This window comes from Ovis canadensis, chromosome 2 (genome assembly GCF_042477335.2).
Source record: "Ovis canadensis isolate MfBH-ARS-UI-01 breed Bighorn chromosome 2, ARS-UI_OviCan_v2, whole genome shotgun sequence".
In the NCBI taxonomy this organism is placed as follows: domain Eukaryota; kingdom Metazoa; phylum Chordata; class Mammalia; order Artiodactyla; family Bovidae; genus Ovis; species Ovis canadensis.
In genome coordinates, this window is record NC_091246.1 from 207021747 (window position 1) to 207040062 (window position 18316).

Here is an 18316-nt window from a genome sequence, read left to right on the forward strand (position 1 = left end):
ACCAACAGGAAAGTATATAATTCCGACCATGAAATTCAAGGAAAATGTCACTACAGGTTAAGAGATTCATAATGTGGGTCTTAAAAGATAAAGATGAGTTTCGCCAGGTGGGGAGAGTAAGTGACTGGAATAACATTCTAAGCAGAGAAAGCAGTATCAGCAAATGCAGGGGCTTATAAAAATAACACATTTGGTAATCAGAAGCAACTTTGTGCAGCTAAAGCACAGTCTAGAAATGGAGGTGGGTGGCAGATTAGAAAGAATAACATGCAAAGAAATTTCATCTTAATCATATTGGCCATGGGAGTCACTGAAGGCTTTTTAACTGATATGACAAAGAACTCTTTGATTTCTTCTTTACATTTTTTTTCTTTTTATCTTTTTATTGAAGGATAATTGCTTTACAGAATTTTGTTGTGTTCTGTCAAACCTCAACATGAATCAGCCACAAGTATACATATATCCCCTCCCTTTTGAACCTCCCTCCCATCTCCCTCCCCATCCCACCTCTCTAGGTTGAGAGCCCCTGTTTGAGTTTCCTGAGCCATACAGCAAATTACCGTTGGCTATCTATTTTACATGTGGTAATGTAAGTTTCCATGTTACTGTCTCCATACATCTCACCCTCTCCTCCCCTCTCCCCATGTCCATAAGTCTATTCTCTATGTCTGTTTCTCCCCTGCTGCCCTGTAAATAAATTCTTCAGTACCATTTTCCTAGAACCTATTATACAGAGTGAAGTGAGTCAGAAAGAGAAATATCATATTCTAACACACATATATGGAATATTCTTTCCATTTTTAATTTCCTTCCTCCATTCCTCCCTTCCTCTCTTCCTGAAGTCCTTGGAGAAAAAACTATGATAAAGTTAAGAACTCCACTTAGCCTAGATATATTTTCTTTTTCATAGTTGGGTATTAATCAGGCCCTACAATGGCCTGCTAGTAGTAAATTATACACAGCATAGGCTTTATCCTCCAGTTTTTGTTCAATAAAAAATGACATGTATCCTAAACACTAAACCATATCATTTAACTCTCATTATTTTAATCACCTGTGTGTATGTACACGCGCGCGTGTGTGTGTGTGTGCTGCTGTTGCTCAAATGAGAATTTTTAAAGCTCTATCACATTGAAAATGAATGAGGAAGAACAATATCTATTATCTTTATTAAAAAAAGAAAGGTTTAAAATTTTCAAATATACAATAAATGTGACATACTTTCCACGCTACACACCAAATGCTGAGAATCTTCAAATGACCAGGGAGGTCTTTCAGAAAACAATAATACAGACTAGTGTCTGAATTTGGAGCCCATCAGATATGGGTTTTAATCCTAGCTCCATGCCTTAGGTTTAAGTGATGGGGGAGGGGAAGGAGATGGGACGAGTGGGGTTCCTGTCCGTGGTACTGAAATTTCACTGTGTACTAAGTAACCTGTTTTCCTACACCAGGACACAGGTAATCACTCCAACCTCTGCCTGTTTCCACATTTTTTTTCCTTAAAAAAAAAAAAAGAAAAAAAAATCTGTGTAGGTGACACATTTCCTAGTTTTTAAAGCATTTCTGAACAAATACAAACCAGGACTTGCTAAGAAACACATGTAAGTCCACAGACTGATTTGGTCTCCAAAAAGAGATACAATAGATAAATTTGTTCTTCTTAAGTAAGGTTGTACTCACTTTGTAGACCAAGGTCTTATCAGTCAGTACTGTTTGCCCTGAGGAACCTAGCACAGAGCTGATGAGTGAACTCCGTCTACAAATAGTAAGAAGCCCCCACCCTCTTTGCCCATCTAGGAACTCCAATGAATGAATAAGTTGACAAATGAACAGCTCTCTTCAGGAGAATGACTCAAGGCTTCTTGCAACAGACATGTAAAAGGCCATTTACTCACCCACATCTTCAATACAGAAAATGTCAGCATATGTAACCAAAAGGAAACATTTTCCGAGTGTCTCAAAAGAAAATTCGTATTATTAACCACAGACAGTTTGCTTTCTACATGGAAGCACATAAAGTCCCCAAACAAACTTTTGTAACTGTGAAAAAATTTCTCTTCAGCTGGTTGAGACTCTTCTGAAGTGTGAAATGAGCCAGATAATATTCAGCTCTTGTTTCTTAGTCACTGAATTCTCTTTTCATGAATCCAATAAGTGTCTATTAAAATAAATAAACCCCCTAATGATTCAAGATAACCTAATCAAGAAAACTGAAATGGATAAAAGGCTAAACTGCAAGGGAGACTTGTCAAGGGCTTCAATGAATCCCTGACAAGGAGGTCATCTAAACCTGAAAAAAGATTTGTGCTGCGCATTTGGTTACAGTTCAAGGTTAATTATTGTATACCTTGAATGTAATAAGTAAAAATGATCTGCTGCTTTTTTTATTCCTCAAAATTGTACACTAAGTTCTAAACTGTATTTTCATGGGGACTAATTTTCAGCTGTCTCTGGGCATGTGTCTCACATTTCTATGGATGTGTTTATAAAGATTGAATCTGTAATTGAGAGTAATGAAAATTTTATTTCAGAACAACTCCTTAACCTCTGTTATAAAGGGCTCAAGTTAAGAAGGGATTTCATAAAATCTTGTTGCCTTCCTTATCATGGAAATATGGGATATGCATAGCTATATAATAGTATAGAGATTTGGGATGACTTTATACAAGTATGTACACACATACTTAAACACATACATGGGAACATGCATCTAAGAAAAAAATCTATATCCGTCAAAAAGAAGAATGAATCTGGAGTCTTCTCCACCTAAATATTAAAAACATATTAACATTAGAATGTACTAGACTAAAATATCAGGAAGAAAACAACCAAAATATTTCTAGTCCCAGACTTCAGATTCAAATTCCAGGATACCTGTGATATAAGGTATATATATTATAATATATATATACCATAATATACCTATGATACATAACATATATACTTATAATACAAGGTACATATATATATACACACACATATATATATACAAACACACACATATACATGATACAAGGTATATATACACACATATATATATGATCCAAAGTATATATATTAATATATATTATTATATACAAGGTACTATATATTAATATTATGAACACTGCCTCAAGAACTCATAAGTGTGTGTGGGGGGGTGGAAAATAGACACAGCAGAAAACCAGGAATAAAACTTGTTTGAAAGATTAGGACTGGGACCAAAGTGAGGCATGCAAGCAACTAAGGTGCAAAAATTAAGAAATGTACTCTGAAAGGGCGTGCCTCCTTGGACTGTACCCTAAGACCTAGTGTGTCTAATCCTAGTCTTCGGCCTGTGAAAGCAAGATGACTAAATGGTCCCTATGACAAAATAGTAGGAACTAGTCACAGCACCAACATTCTCCAACTGTAAGAACTATGGTTTAACTCAACATCATCTCCAGAAGAAGGCTGGGAGAGTTCAGAAAGATGGCTTTTAATATGTTAACCTGATCTGCTTCAAAGTCATATGCAAGTTTCTAAAAGTGTTGTGTCATGAACAGGCAAAAGAATGCAACTCAAAGGTTTCTGCAATAGATCAAGATGTGCTTAGACCCAGCAAAGAAATTTTCACAATGGGTAAAGGTACCTGACACTTAATGAACTGCATATGAACTCTACATATTAACCTTCACTGATATCTAACTAAGGGTTCCCATAAAGGCTAGATTTAGGGTATGAAACATAAACATAATCAACTGTGAAGAACCCAATTCCTCACTATAGGGGTGATGTAAAAATTGAGATCTTCAGGGAATTTCTGCTGATCATTTCTCAAAAGAATCTAATCCTTTGAATTATGCTGAGAGAAAAAGGAAGAAAGTGAAGGGTTTGACTTGATGCTTAGGCACTTAATTTGGCATTTGAGAATACTGAGAAGCCTAATTTCTTTACTACTTGCTGTAATAATTTTTTTCAAATGGCAATTATAAGGTAAATATGTTAATTTGTTTCATGTAAGCTTGGTGGACAGCACTGACATTGTAGTATACATGCCCCAGTTGACAAGAGTAGAAGCTGCTTTTTGACAGGCTGTCAAAATGTGCTCAAAAAAATCTCCCCATCAGGAAGGGGCAGGCAAGGCCACACACCTCATTTTAGTCTGCCTTATACACTGAAGACAAGATGGCGGAAGCAAAAGCACTGGAAGTGAGACGAGACCACCACCTCATTCTACATGTGGCATCATACGGCCAGTTTTTCCTGTCACTCTTTATCCCAGAGATCAGGGCAGTCAAACATTTACTTCCAATGTGGTGGTTTAGATGCTAAGTCATGTCCGACTCTTGTGACCCCATGGACGGTAGCCCACCAAGTTCCTCTGTCCATGGGATTCTCCAGGTAAGAATGCTGGAGTGGGTTGCCATTTCCTTCTTCAGGGGACCTTTCTGAGCCAGGGATTGAACCCAGGTCTCCTGCATTGTACACAGATTCTTTACCAACTGAACCACCAGGGAAGCCCCAATAGCCTGAGCAGTCCTAGTCCCGATAAAGCCATCTCCATAAGGAAACATAAAAAATAAGGTAACTGTCAAACCACTTTCAGGGCAAAGTGGCAAAATTGATCCTTGTGTAATATTTTCTAAAGGCTAGGAAACTAAATAATGAGACTGAAGATACTTTACAATTCATAAATATACTCTCCCATGAGAAAAGGTGGTTTAAAAATTTACTATTTATAACTGTCTTATTACAGTATAATTCCAACCAGGATATAAACACGCATGTGCAAACAAATACTTACACGTTAGAAGACTAAAAGGTTAACAGCAACTACCTCCGGATTGTGGAATTATGGGTGATTCATATTTTGCCTTTATACTTTTTTCATTTTATTTTTTAAAATGAGGATGGGGCATTGCAGGTGACATTTCAGGGGGTATGCAATCTCTCCTACCACCTGACAACCCATAAGGACACACGGCCCTCATCTTGATGGGCCTTTGTAGCAATCGCAGAACCTGCAGGCCCCAGGCAGGAGGTGGGCCTGCAGGGAGCAGTTAGGCAGCATGCAGCTTTGACCCCGGATGCTGCAGCAGGTACAAGGGCACAGGACCGCTAGCTGGGGATCATATGTGGAGCCATATGCTGAGCCCACCTGGTGGAAGAGGGAGATGTGGAAATTTCCAGTTGTTCAGGGTTTTGTTTTGCTTTTGTTAATTATAAACATTTTATATTGGCCAAAACTATAGTCAGCTGAATCATTCAAAATGCCTTAGGTGAAGGTATAGAGGCAGCGACCCTCAAGCATCGCTGGCAAGGACATCACTGGAATGTAAATCCTATCATTATTTTCAATATGGTAGGACTAGAAATGATTTACATACCCATGAAGGGAAGAGAGTCAAATTGTGGTGCATCCAATCCATCCAATATGACATAGCAGCTTAAGAGAATAAGAGGACTAAGTGTGCTGATATGGAAAGATCTTTAGGATTTGTAAAGAAAAAATCGTATGTAAAGTATGCTAGTCATTTGTGCATAGGGACAAAGAAAGCCTATAAACTTGTATATCCAAAGATAGAGGAGAAATGTTGGCAGTGGCTGCCTCTAAGGATGGCTGAGGGATGGAGGAAGACTGTTCACTATATACTCTTTTGTCCCTTTTGAAACTTATATAATGAACATATGCTACCTATTCAAAATAAATAGCATTAAAGAAGAAAAGAAATGCCTTTGAATTAAAGAATAAAAATAAAATGAGGATGTTATTTCTTAAGTAATCATAAAATAGAAGTTATTTCTTTAAAAAGGAAATATGTACAACTAACTTGTGCCTGGGACATTTTTACCAGACATACAAAAGCAAAAATTAATATGGTAACCCATGATTGAATGAAGAAAACACATTAGCACTATACTGAATGTGATATAAACTCCAATAGCAAAGAGTAGTAAAAGGAAGGAAACAAACAGAATGATATACCAGTTATTTTTCGTTATGTACACTTGTCTGTCTTTACTTTTACCTTTAAAAGGATCTGCTACGGAGTCCTGTGTATTTTAAATCATTTAATTTGTTAGTCAAATTAGATCCTCTATGGAGGAAATTATTTCAGAATTGTATACCGAAGGCCAGAAACTCCTTTTCCCCACTGTGGTGGGGTCACAGTTGTGCCTCCCTCTCTCTTCTGCAGTAGGAATGAGGACTCCTTCATTTCTGATCCTAGCAGTAGCTCCTGCAGCTCGTGGGCCTGGAAGGTATGTGGGGCAGAACTCGAGGACTGGCAGGGGTTTTTAAATCCTGGTGGCGATGATGAGGACATCCTACAATGTCATTCCTTCAGAGGTCCCCCCCACTACCCCTTATTCCCAGGTCACTCCCCCTTTTATACCAGCAGACTCTAGGGTTGGCCCTTTCATTACCACCAACTGAGCTTTACAACCAGGCTGTCTATTTCCCTTTTTTGCAGTGTTTCAGCTTCTCTCTAACTTCCTAATAATAGAAAGCAAGACCCTCCTATCCCGCCAAAAAAAGAGAGAAGAGAGAGAGAGAAAAAAGAAAAAAAGAAAACAAACCTAGTGCCCTTCTAACATTTTTATTCATTTGCTTTATTTGTGCCACGAAGGCAAAGTAGAACAGGAATAAGTCCATCCCCATTCCTCTACCTACTCTGCTGCTGCGGCTAAGCTGCTTCAGTCGTGTCTGACTCTGTGCGACCCCAGAGACGGCAGCCCACCAGGCTCCCCCACCCCCCGACCCCGTCCCTGGGATTCTCCAGGCAAGAACAATGGAGTGGGTTGCCATTTCCTTCTCCAATGCATGCAAATGAAAAGTGAAAGTGAAGTCGCTCAGTCGTGTCCGACTCTTAGCGACCCCATGGACTTCAGCCTACCAGGCTCCTCCATCCATGGGATTTTCCGGGCAAGAGTACTGGAGTAGGGTGCCATTGCCTTCTCCCCTACCTACTCTATTTCCACCCAAACCTAATAGGAAAAGACATATGTAGAGTTGGCTCTTTGGGTGTAAAATAATAAAGTTTCACTCTCCTTTCAAAATAAAGCCAACCTCAGATCAACCTCAGCATTCCATGAGTTGAATACTGAAAGCAATATAAAAAAGAGAAGCAGGCAGGAGAGAAGAGAAACAGTGAGTTAACATCTGGGGAAAGGGGCAGCTGATGTCAACAGAAAGAAATGTAGCTAAAGATGCTGTCACGAAGTGCATGGCCATCACTGGAGCACTGCAGTGGGGGTGCCACACAGGTCACTGTGTTTGCTCCCTGCTGGATTTCCATTTTCCAGATCACATGTGATAAACTGCACTTGGGGAGGAAGGGACAGTGGGAGAGTAACTCCACAGAATCTGAGGGGCTGGGACACAGAGTTCCTCTAGTCACTTAGACTGCACACTGGGGTGCTTATTCTCTGGGGGCCCTTTGTACATAGGGCCATACTGAACTTGTGAGGGAAATGCCATATGCCTTTACACTATGGTTCCTACTGAGGACCCCCACTCCTAGTTCACAGAGAAAAACCATTGACCATAGTTCATCCCATCCCATGAAGACCAATAATGCGAATATTTTGCAGTAAGAAAAGAGAGTCTTCAGAACCCACATCCATACACACACACACAACACCTAAAATTGATCCTAAATTGAAAATGAAACAAAAGTAAAAGGTGAAATGTATGTAAGCATACTTTCCCCCCTGCTTTTCTTTCTTTGGCTTCTCTCACATGAAGAAAGGGCCAAGGATCAGACAGGAGGCACTCAGTGGAATTGGATGATGGGCTGGCCATGACAAAGGAGCCGGACACCAGTTAAATGAACAGGTGGTCTTCGACCCTACAAATGCACCCTGATGTAACCCACACACTAAGGAAACACACACTTTCCAGTAATATCGTTTCCACCAATAGGACCACAGGCATAACTGCAAATGTTTGTCACTCTTAGCTCCTTTTCTGAACCCCTCCTCCAACTATGCCTGTTTTCTAAACTCTTACAGCCCTCGAGGAACCTCTTGCCCCTCCACTCCAATCTCTAAAAATGTCCTCTCCTTTCCCTACTCTTCATTCAAAGCTTGCCTAACACACAGGCAGTGTCAGGTTACTATTTTTATCATGATGACAGCAATTCATAGCAAGGAATGAATGATATTTAATGGAGGGTTCCTTTCCATTTTAAGACATGTAAAACGGAAGAGGAGGGGTTAGTATGTGTGTTTGAACAGGGCCTTCCATGCTCAAACCCACTCCAGTTCACAAGAGTTCCTATTCAAGGTTCTCCTAATTTTACCTCCAAGAGAATGGAGTACCCTTACCTCCTCAGTCACTCCACACACACACACACACACACACACACACACACACACACACCCCTTATGGACATGTACCAAATACAAGTGCAAAGTACAACATCATGCTATTGATTTAATTAAGGATGCTTTTTGTCAAGCAAATGCTGGTAGTACTTACAAAGCAGAGTGAATATCTTACGTTAAATTGCCTTTGAAACTATCAGCTAAGTTTATTTTGTTTGACAGTGCCATTTTTAAGACACTTAACACCTGATTTGCACATCTCTGTCAGCTGTTTACAAATAAAGTTCCTTATTCATAAATGTGAATGAAATCACCACCCTAATGAAAAACAAACAGGAAACAAAGCATCTTATCTTCATTTAGGCTCAATCTCACCTTTTAGCACATCAGGTCCTAGAACTATATTTCACTCCAAGCTCTACAGAAACAGGGCTACTGAGTTCTGCAGGCAATAAAAATTTGGAGAGCTACATTTGTGCCAACTGGCAAACACAGTTTTCAATCAGCCACCTGAACTACTTGGGGAGGCCGGAGTCAACACTATTTTCAGAGGCAATAGTGCCAAGTCAACAGGAAGATGACAAGCATTCTGAATCAAGTTCTTAGACTATAGCCTTGAGGTTTTCTAGAAAGCAGCTATAAAAAGAGGACTGAGTGCAACTTTGATATTTACATCAAGTCACGACTAAGGGGCAGGTTTGCAAAAGCAATTGTGTAGTTTTATACTTACTGCACATTTACCACATATGTCCTTTATTACACAGTGGAAAACCATTAAATGCACAGTAGTTTTGCCAAGTGGCATTATGCATTTAACAGCTTTATTCGTTTAACAGCTCCAACTCTCATTATATTTTGCCATGTGGTACATGGGATTTTATGCATTTAACAGTTTAAGAAGGCTCTATGGTATTTTCTTTTCATGTATTTCATACTATGATTGGACATGATATCTTAGCCAACTACACTGCAGTGATTTCATTGACGAGAGAAAGAATAACCTGGAAAAATCATGACATCAAAATTGAATAGGGGAAACAAATATCTCAGCCCTCCTCAAAATTGCTGAATATTCTACTGTTCTCTTTTTATTAACATCTGAAAAATAATTTAGGTTACTGCAAAACTACACGTAAAAAAAGTCTATTCCCCAAACTGTATAATTAGTAAACATATAGCATTTAACTATCATTTAAAAAACTTAATTTTCATTAAAAACCATCTTGCTTAAAACATATTCAGTAACTTCCTTTCTCTACAGCACAAAGCAGATCTGTTCAGGAGAGGATGGACCATTTTACCATTTACATATGTAGGGATGAAAGCATTTGTCATGCAAGCCCACAGAGGAAATCAAGCTCTGAATCAAAGGACTCTCAAATTAAGCTTTAACTAACTTTTGTTTCCTTCACCCTGCATCTGAGTAATTGTTCAACCCAGAAATAAATAAGCAGGCACCTCAACATAACCCATTCTAGGATAGGGCAGTAGTTGTCACTTTAAACAAATTGAAACAGATAGTACAGCCCTTCAACTGTTGCTGCTTTCAGAAATAAAAAACCTAAGCATCTGTCTACTTTCTCCCGGGAGCATTCCATTCCCCACAATCGCAGCACTCTGCAAAATTGTACTGGATAAGCTTCTCTGTTTTTCTGTTAAAGATCTCAGCACTCACTCTGCAGTCCCCAATGTGCGTTTTCTCCTGGAAAAACAACTGTATTCTCTACATAAAAGAAACACCTGACATTGCAAGGTGTCTCTGGGGCAAGGTTGAAAAGCAGTTATTATAACAAAGTCATCCATTCCCCTGGTGGGAATAAGAGAGGTGACGAGACCTGGCTAAAACTTGTTCTCAGGAAGATGCTGTTCTGAACACACCGAGTTTTGCTCAAATACCCAAAAGAAAGAAAAAAAGCATACATAGCAATATTCAGAATTGGGAGAGATATCCCTCAAGGCTGATTCTTTTTGAAAAAATGAAAAAAACTTGAAAAAAATCTGGGTTTTGACTTAGTCTTTATTGTGAACTCTGATGGGAATAAAAGCAAACTGTAGCGCAAAAGGCAAGAACGTGACAGGTTCCCTAGGGATTATTATTGTTATTATTATTATAGGAACAGATGTATTTTTATTGGTGGGAGGAGGAGAACAGTCTAATTCCAGCCTCACTTTTGCTCTTTAAAAATCCACTCACCTGACTTTTATTTGCAGCCACTTTGGCAAACAGGGCTTGAGACACCTTGGCCCTTTTCATCTCTTGTTGGATCTCATCATAAATGGCAGCTGTGATGTTGACGTTGGCGCCGTCCACCTTAATGGGGAGGTCTGTTGTCGGTGTCGAGGTTTTGGCCTACCAAGAGACCATGAAAATAATAATTTAAAAAGTGCTGCATTCAGCCCAGCCATCTGTGCAGAAATTATCAAAGGATTTCAGTCAGCTGATGCCAAACCGCATTAGCTACAGAGGGACACTTCCTGTCCATTATTCTAATCAGGTTAATTGTGATTGGAAATAATTGCAGTGCATTCCTATAGGACATGCAGAGTCCTGTCAACCCTGTTGTTCCCCTCACTGTAGCCGAGACGGTTCACAGGTAGGATGGCTACTCCGGGTACCAAACTCAAGCCATCACCTAACTGCAACACAAACATGCAGAACACACACACGGTTACTTTTTTCCTTCTGAAAACAGAACACCTTAGAGGAAGAGTCAATCTTCCAGGAAAAAAAAAAAAATGAGTAAATGGGTAGAGGTCTCTAAATAATAAATTATTACTCAATTTAATGCACTCCCCTGAGTCTCTCTCATTCTTTATTAAAGCTCTACGTATGTCATTTGAGTATGTATGGCTTCCCCCCATTATCATCATTATGCTACCCAGACAGTCACCTAATTTCACCTAGGAAATCAGTGGAAATGAAACAAAATTTCATTTCATAAAAATAGGCTTCAGAATGCCTTTGAAGTGCTGTTTTCATTTTCTTAAACTCATATTGTGGTTTTATGTATTCTGCCATGCTCGTTTTAATTGAATGATTTCCCATCAGCTTCAGAGACAAATGAAGGACAATATAAAAGGTGTCTGTACTTCTTGGAGTTAGGATAACCCTAAAATGTTTGAACCTACTTGATCCAGAAAACTATGGTGTGTAAGGCGCGGGGGCTGGGCAGCCTTCTCAGAACCCAGGGCCACCAGACAAGGAAACAGTCTGCCCCCACCCTCAGATTCCTGAGCACTGCCAGCTGATTTGGTCTCAAGTGAGCTTTTTTCTTTTTGTTCCCACCCACCCTAGAACTCTAAACCGCTAATTTCCCTCTGTGGATGTCCTGAGCTGTTTCCCCACTGGATTGATAGTATGCAGGGTTGAGAGACATGGCATACAGTGTGGACACCATGGGATCATTCTCAACGATGTCCTGAAGCCAGAGTCACATCCTAACTTTAACAGAAAGCTTGGGTTCCTACAAGCACTCAGTGACTTCTGCCATTCTCCTGGGACCTTCCTGTCGCATATTGTTTTCTAATTACTGAAAAGTAATAATAAGAATAACTGATACACATGCTTTTTATGTGCCAGGCTTTCTAGAAAGTGTTTTACTTTGTCATCACATTTTATTCTTTTTAAGAACACAATGAGTTAAACATTATTATTTTCACTTTAGAGATGAAGACAACTGAAAATAGAAGAAGATAATTTGCTGGAAGGATAGGCAGCAGCAAGTGAAATAACCATGATCTGAACTCAAGTCTCTCAGGCTCCAAAGCACAAGTTCATAGACCACTGTGCTACTCTGCCTCCAAAACCTCCAGTTTACACTGGTGCTGTTTTTATACTTTTCTTCTTGCCCTGGAGTTTGAGGTCTTCCCATAACACTCTAATCCTCTCCCATCTTTTTCAAGAAGACTCCTTTTTCTTCTTAAAACTTCTAGTTAATCCAGAGTGTTTTCCCTACTGAGTGCATGTTTTAGCATACCATTTCTGCCTTTCTCAATGCAGGTTTTTTTATTAGCCTCAGTGACTTAACATCATGTTAACTAACTGATCAAATCTTTTCTGGAACACTGACAGCTAAAGTCAAAGCACAGAAATATATGCTTAGGGCCCCAGACCTTGGAATCAGAATAATCTGAACTAAAATCCTAACTCTACCAATCACTTATATTACCTTATATGAGATATTTAACCTACCTAAACCTCAGTTTCCTTATCTGTAAAATGGGAACAACAATGCAAAATGGTGAGGATCCAAATCCATGCAAAATGTTCATAATACATGATACAATAAGTGCTCAATAAATGACCATTCTTATCCTTTTCTGTTGCTTTGTTATCAATAAATGCACTGAAGAATACTGGCCAGTTGAAGGATTATTAGAAGAGACTGTAGGGGTTGAATTTGAAATTTCTTCAATTTGTTTTAAACCAGTAATAAAGTGCTATTGGGTCTGGAAAATAATCTCCATGGACCTATGCAAGACCCTGTGTGTGTGTGCCCTGGAATGCTGGCTCCAACTCAAAGACTGAACCAGTGGCACCTCTCTGACATTTGTTTGCACAATGAAAGCCTTACAGTAATCTGTATCTACACCACTGAGATGGTTCTGTAAAGAATTTTAAGTAGATAATCATGAAATGTTTTAAACATCTTTAATAATTCTCTCAGTGCTTAACCAGCAGAAAAAGAAGGATGTTCCAGACAATGTAAAAATGTCAGTGCCATGACCATGTTCTCAAATATATTTTGAGAAAAATACTTAACATTTATTTTCAAAAATCTCCAAACTGTGAAATTAAATGATCAATTTCCCTGTTAAACTTGTCTCTAAAAGGACACCTTTATCTAGGAATTTTCTAGATGGGATTTTCTTCTGCTCAAAAAAAACAAAATATTGGCCTTAACTGTGTAGCCTTGTAAGTTGGTCTGGCTCTGAAAGCTACCAGGTCTTTGAAAAGATGCCTAAGATATAATCTTGTTAGAAAAATATTATGAAGGAGTGGAAAACAAAACACACAGACATGTGTGATTTTCTAACAAGAAGGAGTGACTTTCTGAGAAAAGTTGCCCAGTTAAACGGCCATGAAGCATGGCTGGATTCTTCTGTAATAGCTTAATGGGCTTCAAAAGTGGCAAAAATGTTGGTGAATTTAATAGAAGTAAATATTAGTGCAAATTAACAACTCGCCCAACTCAATAGCTCAACATGCATGCCCCAAAATTTAAAAAAATAAAAGTAAAAAAACTTGGCTTCACTGGTCCAAAGTAAGCAGTCAAGCGTCTTAGTTTTGGTTTAACAGTAACTAAAATTCATAATTCACTAAGGTCTAAGTATCACAATTTGGCAGTTCATGATAGAAAATGATCTTCAATTAAAAATCTATTGCAGAGTGTAAAAATATAAAGAGAGTTAAGATGTGTGAAAAAAAAAATGAATGTACTTGAAAAAGCTCAAATATTTCTATTAGAATAAAATTCTGCTTAATCAGTTCCTTAGACCTTGCCAGAAAACAAACTCCTAAACCCAAAACTATATGTATCTAAGCCAAAGAAAAAATCACATTTCACATACCCAATTTTCTGATTTGTACAAATGTACAACTGTTAAATATTTGGTTTGAAAACTATAACTCAAGAAGGAACTTGAAACCATGCCAGCAGCAGTAAATGAGATGACTTTACTATAAATCCGCTGATTAGTAAAAGTTTACGGGAAGCGCTGTGTGTGTACGTGCTTAGTCGCTAAGTCGTGTCTTACTGTGACCCCAGGACTGTAGCCCGCCAGGGTTCTCTGTCCATGGGCTTTCCCAGGTAAGAATACTGGAGTTGCCATCCTTTTCAAGGAGATCTATCCGACCCAGGGACTGAGCACGAGTCTCTTGTGTCTCCTGCACTGGCAGGCAGATTCTTTACCACTTATCCACCTGAGAAGCCTAAGGGAAGTAGCTGTGCTGTGCTTAGTCTCTCAGTCATGTCCTAGTCTTTGCAACCCCGTGGACTGTAGCCCATCAGGCTCCTCTGTCCATGGGGATTCTCCAGGCAAGAATACTGGAGTGGGTTGCCATGCCCTCCTCCAGGGGGATCTCCTCAACCCAGGGATCAAACACAGGACTCCTGCATTGCAGGTGGATTCTTTACTATCTGAGCCGCCACGGAAGCCCTAGAAGGGAAGCAGGGAGTGGGCTAAGAAGGAGTGAGCTCAGATCTGAGTTGGAGATGACTCTTGGCTACTTGAGAACTTGACCCTTCAGTTAACCTCTTTAAAGCACACACTACTATTAACAGATGTATGCATTTGCAGAAGGACCTGAGGACAGAGTGCTGTTAAAGTGCGGATGAAAGAAGGATGGAAAGCTGAGCCAGGATCCTGTGGGAATCACTGCAGGAAAGAGAACCTGGTCTACCTTCCCACCCTTTTCTACAGAGTCACTGAATGAGCTCCTAGTCATTGTGATCTAGCCACAGCATATGCCTGCTTCCGTCACACAGGTTCCTCACGGATTTCGTTCCTTTCAGGTTCCATCAAGCAGAACTCGGACTACTCTAGCTGTCCCCAGCCCCCAACTACTCTATCTCCATCCAAATAAATACATAATTGGAGGAAGAGCAGTGTGCTGCCTATGCAAACTTAGCCTCAACACTAATCCCCTAGTTCCTTCTTTGATAACCAACCAACTGTATGCAGACATCTAGCGGTTATCCTTCCACCCACCCCCGCCACATATGGAAGAATGGGACTTTTTTAAAGGGAGAGAAATGGCATGGATGATACAGTAAAGGATAACCACCAGTATAGGGTCAGAGGTTCACATTCTCTAACCCACATGTTTAGCAGATTAAGAAGTCCTATAATTATATCTCTTAGGTTTTGAGGGAAAACAAAGTATCAGTGAAGGCAAGATGTTTCTAAGGCAAAGAGTGAAAAGTCAGTGGAGGGAATATCTCACCTGAGGGGTTCGGGAGGAGCTGGGACTGCTGGAGGCTGACGAGACCATGCTCACATTGGGGTTCATGCTCCGCTCTCTCTCATCCTGGTATATGCGGTCCCGCTCCACTTCAGGCAGATTGAGGAAATTCTGCATGGCTCTCAGGTTTACTAAAAGAGACTGAGATGCTGTCCGAGGGTCTTCTTCCTTCCGCAGAATCTCAGACAACAACCCCTGATTAAAAGGAAAAAAAAAAAAGTAGGCCACGTTACATATGCAGGTATGTGGTGCGGCTTCTGTCTGGCGCACCCCACCCCTGCACCCTTCCCCTTTGTTTGGTATAACCAGCTGGCTGTGATGTCAAGAACCTCGGTCTAATTCCTGACAGTTCTCAAGCAAGAAGATTTGGAGGGATTGTGCTTGGCTCCTGGGGGCTCTGCGTTATTTTAGACCATTCTATTCTGACACTTTATCATCACTGTAATAATCAGCAGTGTACAGAGATGCCAGCTAGCAAGGTAGGCGCTTGGGAAGAATTGTGAAACTGCAATTACCACCAGGTGCCTCCTACAAGTATTTCAGGAACTGTTAGAACTCTCTCTGCTTGAAACTGGGAACACTTGGCAGTCCTGCTCAGCTTTACAAATCTGCCAAGTTTGGTAAATTTAGTTCCGACATTTAAACAGCATGGGAGATTTACATCGACTTAAAAAAAAAAAAGTTTGGCTGAATTTCTGTGTGACCGGCCACTGTTTTCAATATAGATGTTACTTGTGGGGGAAAAAAAAAAAGACACAAAGCAAGTGGCTCTAACTTGTGTTAACCCTCTATCAGCTTCCCAGTCCACATACTTAATAGCTTTCCTTGCATGTGTACCAGAGGGCACCCAAACCTTTTTATGAGATGCCCTCATGGGGACACTCCAATTCCACCACTGAAGTGACAGAAAGTGTGGCTGCAATCGGGTGAAAGGCCACAGCACACCTCAGAGAACACCATGATAGGCTCAGATACCTTCTGACTGTGTGACAAATCCAAACAGAATGCTTTACATAGAAACTTAATGTTTTTGTGTGCTTTGCTCACAGAGAACTCCAAAAGAAAAGACAAATGCTGACAAGCCGAAAGAAAAGTAGTATGGACTCAAGAAAAAGGCTAGAGACCTGAGTTTGGACGTCACAGTACTTGAGGCAAAAGCTGATCCATTTCCATCCTGCATGTGTGGGTGTGCTCAGCTGCTCAGTTGTGGCTGACTCTTTGGGAACCTGTGGCCTGCAGCCCGCCAGGCTCCTCTGTCCATGGGATTTCCCAGGCAAGAATACTGGAGTTGCCATTTCCTTCTCCAGGGAATCTTCCTGACCTAGGGATTGAATTTGGGTCTCCTGCATTGGCAGGTGGATTCTTCACCACTGAGCCACCTGGGAAGCCCCTCCATTCTGCACACTTGTTAGATTATCACGTAAAGGCATTCCCAGCTAACATCCCTTCTCAGGGCAATATGAGATCAGGCCCTAGGATGATACCTCAGAAAGAGCTGAGCTGTTAACTTCTGAGTCTTACAAGAGATGGAGATAACCCCAAATTCTAAAAAGTAGATGCCAAAGATATTTCCACTTAGGGGAATATTAATGCAAAGAAATACTATCAGATTTGTAATCTCTGGCTAAATAGGCCATGTTTGGCCAATAGGCCAAAAGGCATTGGGTATAAAAGAAACACACTACTACCTCTAGTTGGTCAACAATCCTCAGGGTAAGGTAGGCAAATTTGTTTTTAGAAAGTAATATATTATAAGATAGTGAACCAAATGTCACAGGAATATACATCACATAGTTACCAGCACTCCAGGAGGTAATCACAACCCAAAACACCATTTAAGACAATTTTACTATAAGAAACTTACAAAAGGTATGCCATCTGATAGTTCTGCCAATTTGGTTGTTATTACTTTGATTAGAAAAGTCTTTATAAATAGGAATAAAATATGCCATACAATGAAGCTAGAAAAAAATGTTAACCAGTGTGTGTCTGCATGCATACATGCCCAAGGAAAGGCCAAGATAGGGCAGGTATATAAAACTACCCTACTGGTGAAATGATTCTAAGAAAATCCTGATTTCTTGTCATGTTTTCAGAAAGAAGCAACAAGTGAGACACCTGTCTTCCAGAAAATGTTGTACAATCTAGGTATTAATTCTCTTTCTGAAATTAAAAGTCAGTTCTGCCTTAAGTTACCCTACTTTCCACTTGGACTAAGCAACCTGAAATATTAATAATGATTTGACTTCCCTGGTGGCTCAGATGGTAAAGCGTCTGTCTACAATTCAGGAGACCCAGGTTCGATCCCTGGGTCAGGAAGATCCCCTGGAGAAGGAAATGGCAACCCACTCCAGGATTACTGCCTGGAAAATTCCATGGACAGAGGAACCTGGTAGGCTACACTCCATGGGGTCGCAAAGAGTCGGAGACGACTGAGCAACTTCACTTTCACTTTTCTTTCTTGCTTCTAAGACAAAAATCTCCAAATTAATATATGCAGAAGCAAGAGGGATAAGAATTTTCAACACTAATTTCCTATACACACAATGGAATACTATTCAGTCATGAAAAAGAATGAAATACCACCATTTGCAGCAACACAGATGGACCTGGAGATGATCATACTAAGTAAGTCCAACAGAGAAAGGCAAATGTCATATCACTTATATGTAGAATTTAAAATATGATACAAATGAACTTGTTTACAAAACAGAAACAGACTCACAGATATAGAAAACAAATTTATGGTTACCAAAGGGGAAAGGGAAAGGGAGGGCTAAATTAGGTGTTTGAGATTGGTAGATGCAAACTGCTATACATAAAATAGACCAAACAACAAGGTCCTACTGTATAGCACAGTATCTTGTAACAAGCCACAATGAAAAAGAATATAAAACAGAAAATATGTATGTATATATATGAATCATTTTGCTGTATACCACAAACTAACACACTGTAAATCAATTATACTTCAATAAAATAAAAAATTAAAGTATAAAATACAACCAATACCAATTTCTAATACTAACAAGATACTAAGATTGGTATTTTCTGAGCTTT

The 18316-nt window shown here is 39.8% G+C and overlaps 1 protein-coding gene and 1 non-coding gene across 3 annotated transcripts in view; one reads left to right on the forward strand and one right to left on the reverse strand.

Annotated features, from left to right (window-relative positions):
• The window catches only part of SATB2 (SATB homeobox 2), a 200715-nt gene that overhangs the window by 37497 nt on the left and 144902 nt on the right, over positions 1–18316 (reverse strand). For both annotated transcript variants that reach the window (XM_069574480.1, XM_069574479.1), the window contains exons 8-9: positions 15239–15451; positions 10487–10642 (exon numbers count right to left, since the gene is read on the reverse strand). In XM_069574480.1, the coding sequence (XP_069430581.1) occupies positions 10487–10642; positions 15239–15451 (369 nt within the window). The remainder of the gene's footprint in view (positions 1–10486; positions 10643–15238; positions 15452–18316) is intronic.
• TRNAC-ACA (transfer RNA cysteine (anticodon ACA)) lies at positions 17504–17576 on the forward strand. The gene has a single exon. It is a non-coding gene; the product is annotated as a tRNA-Cys (tRNA).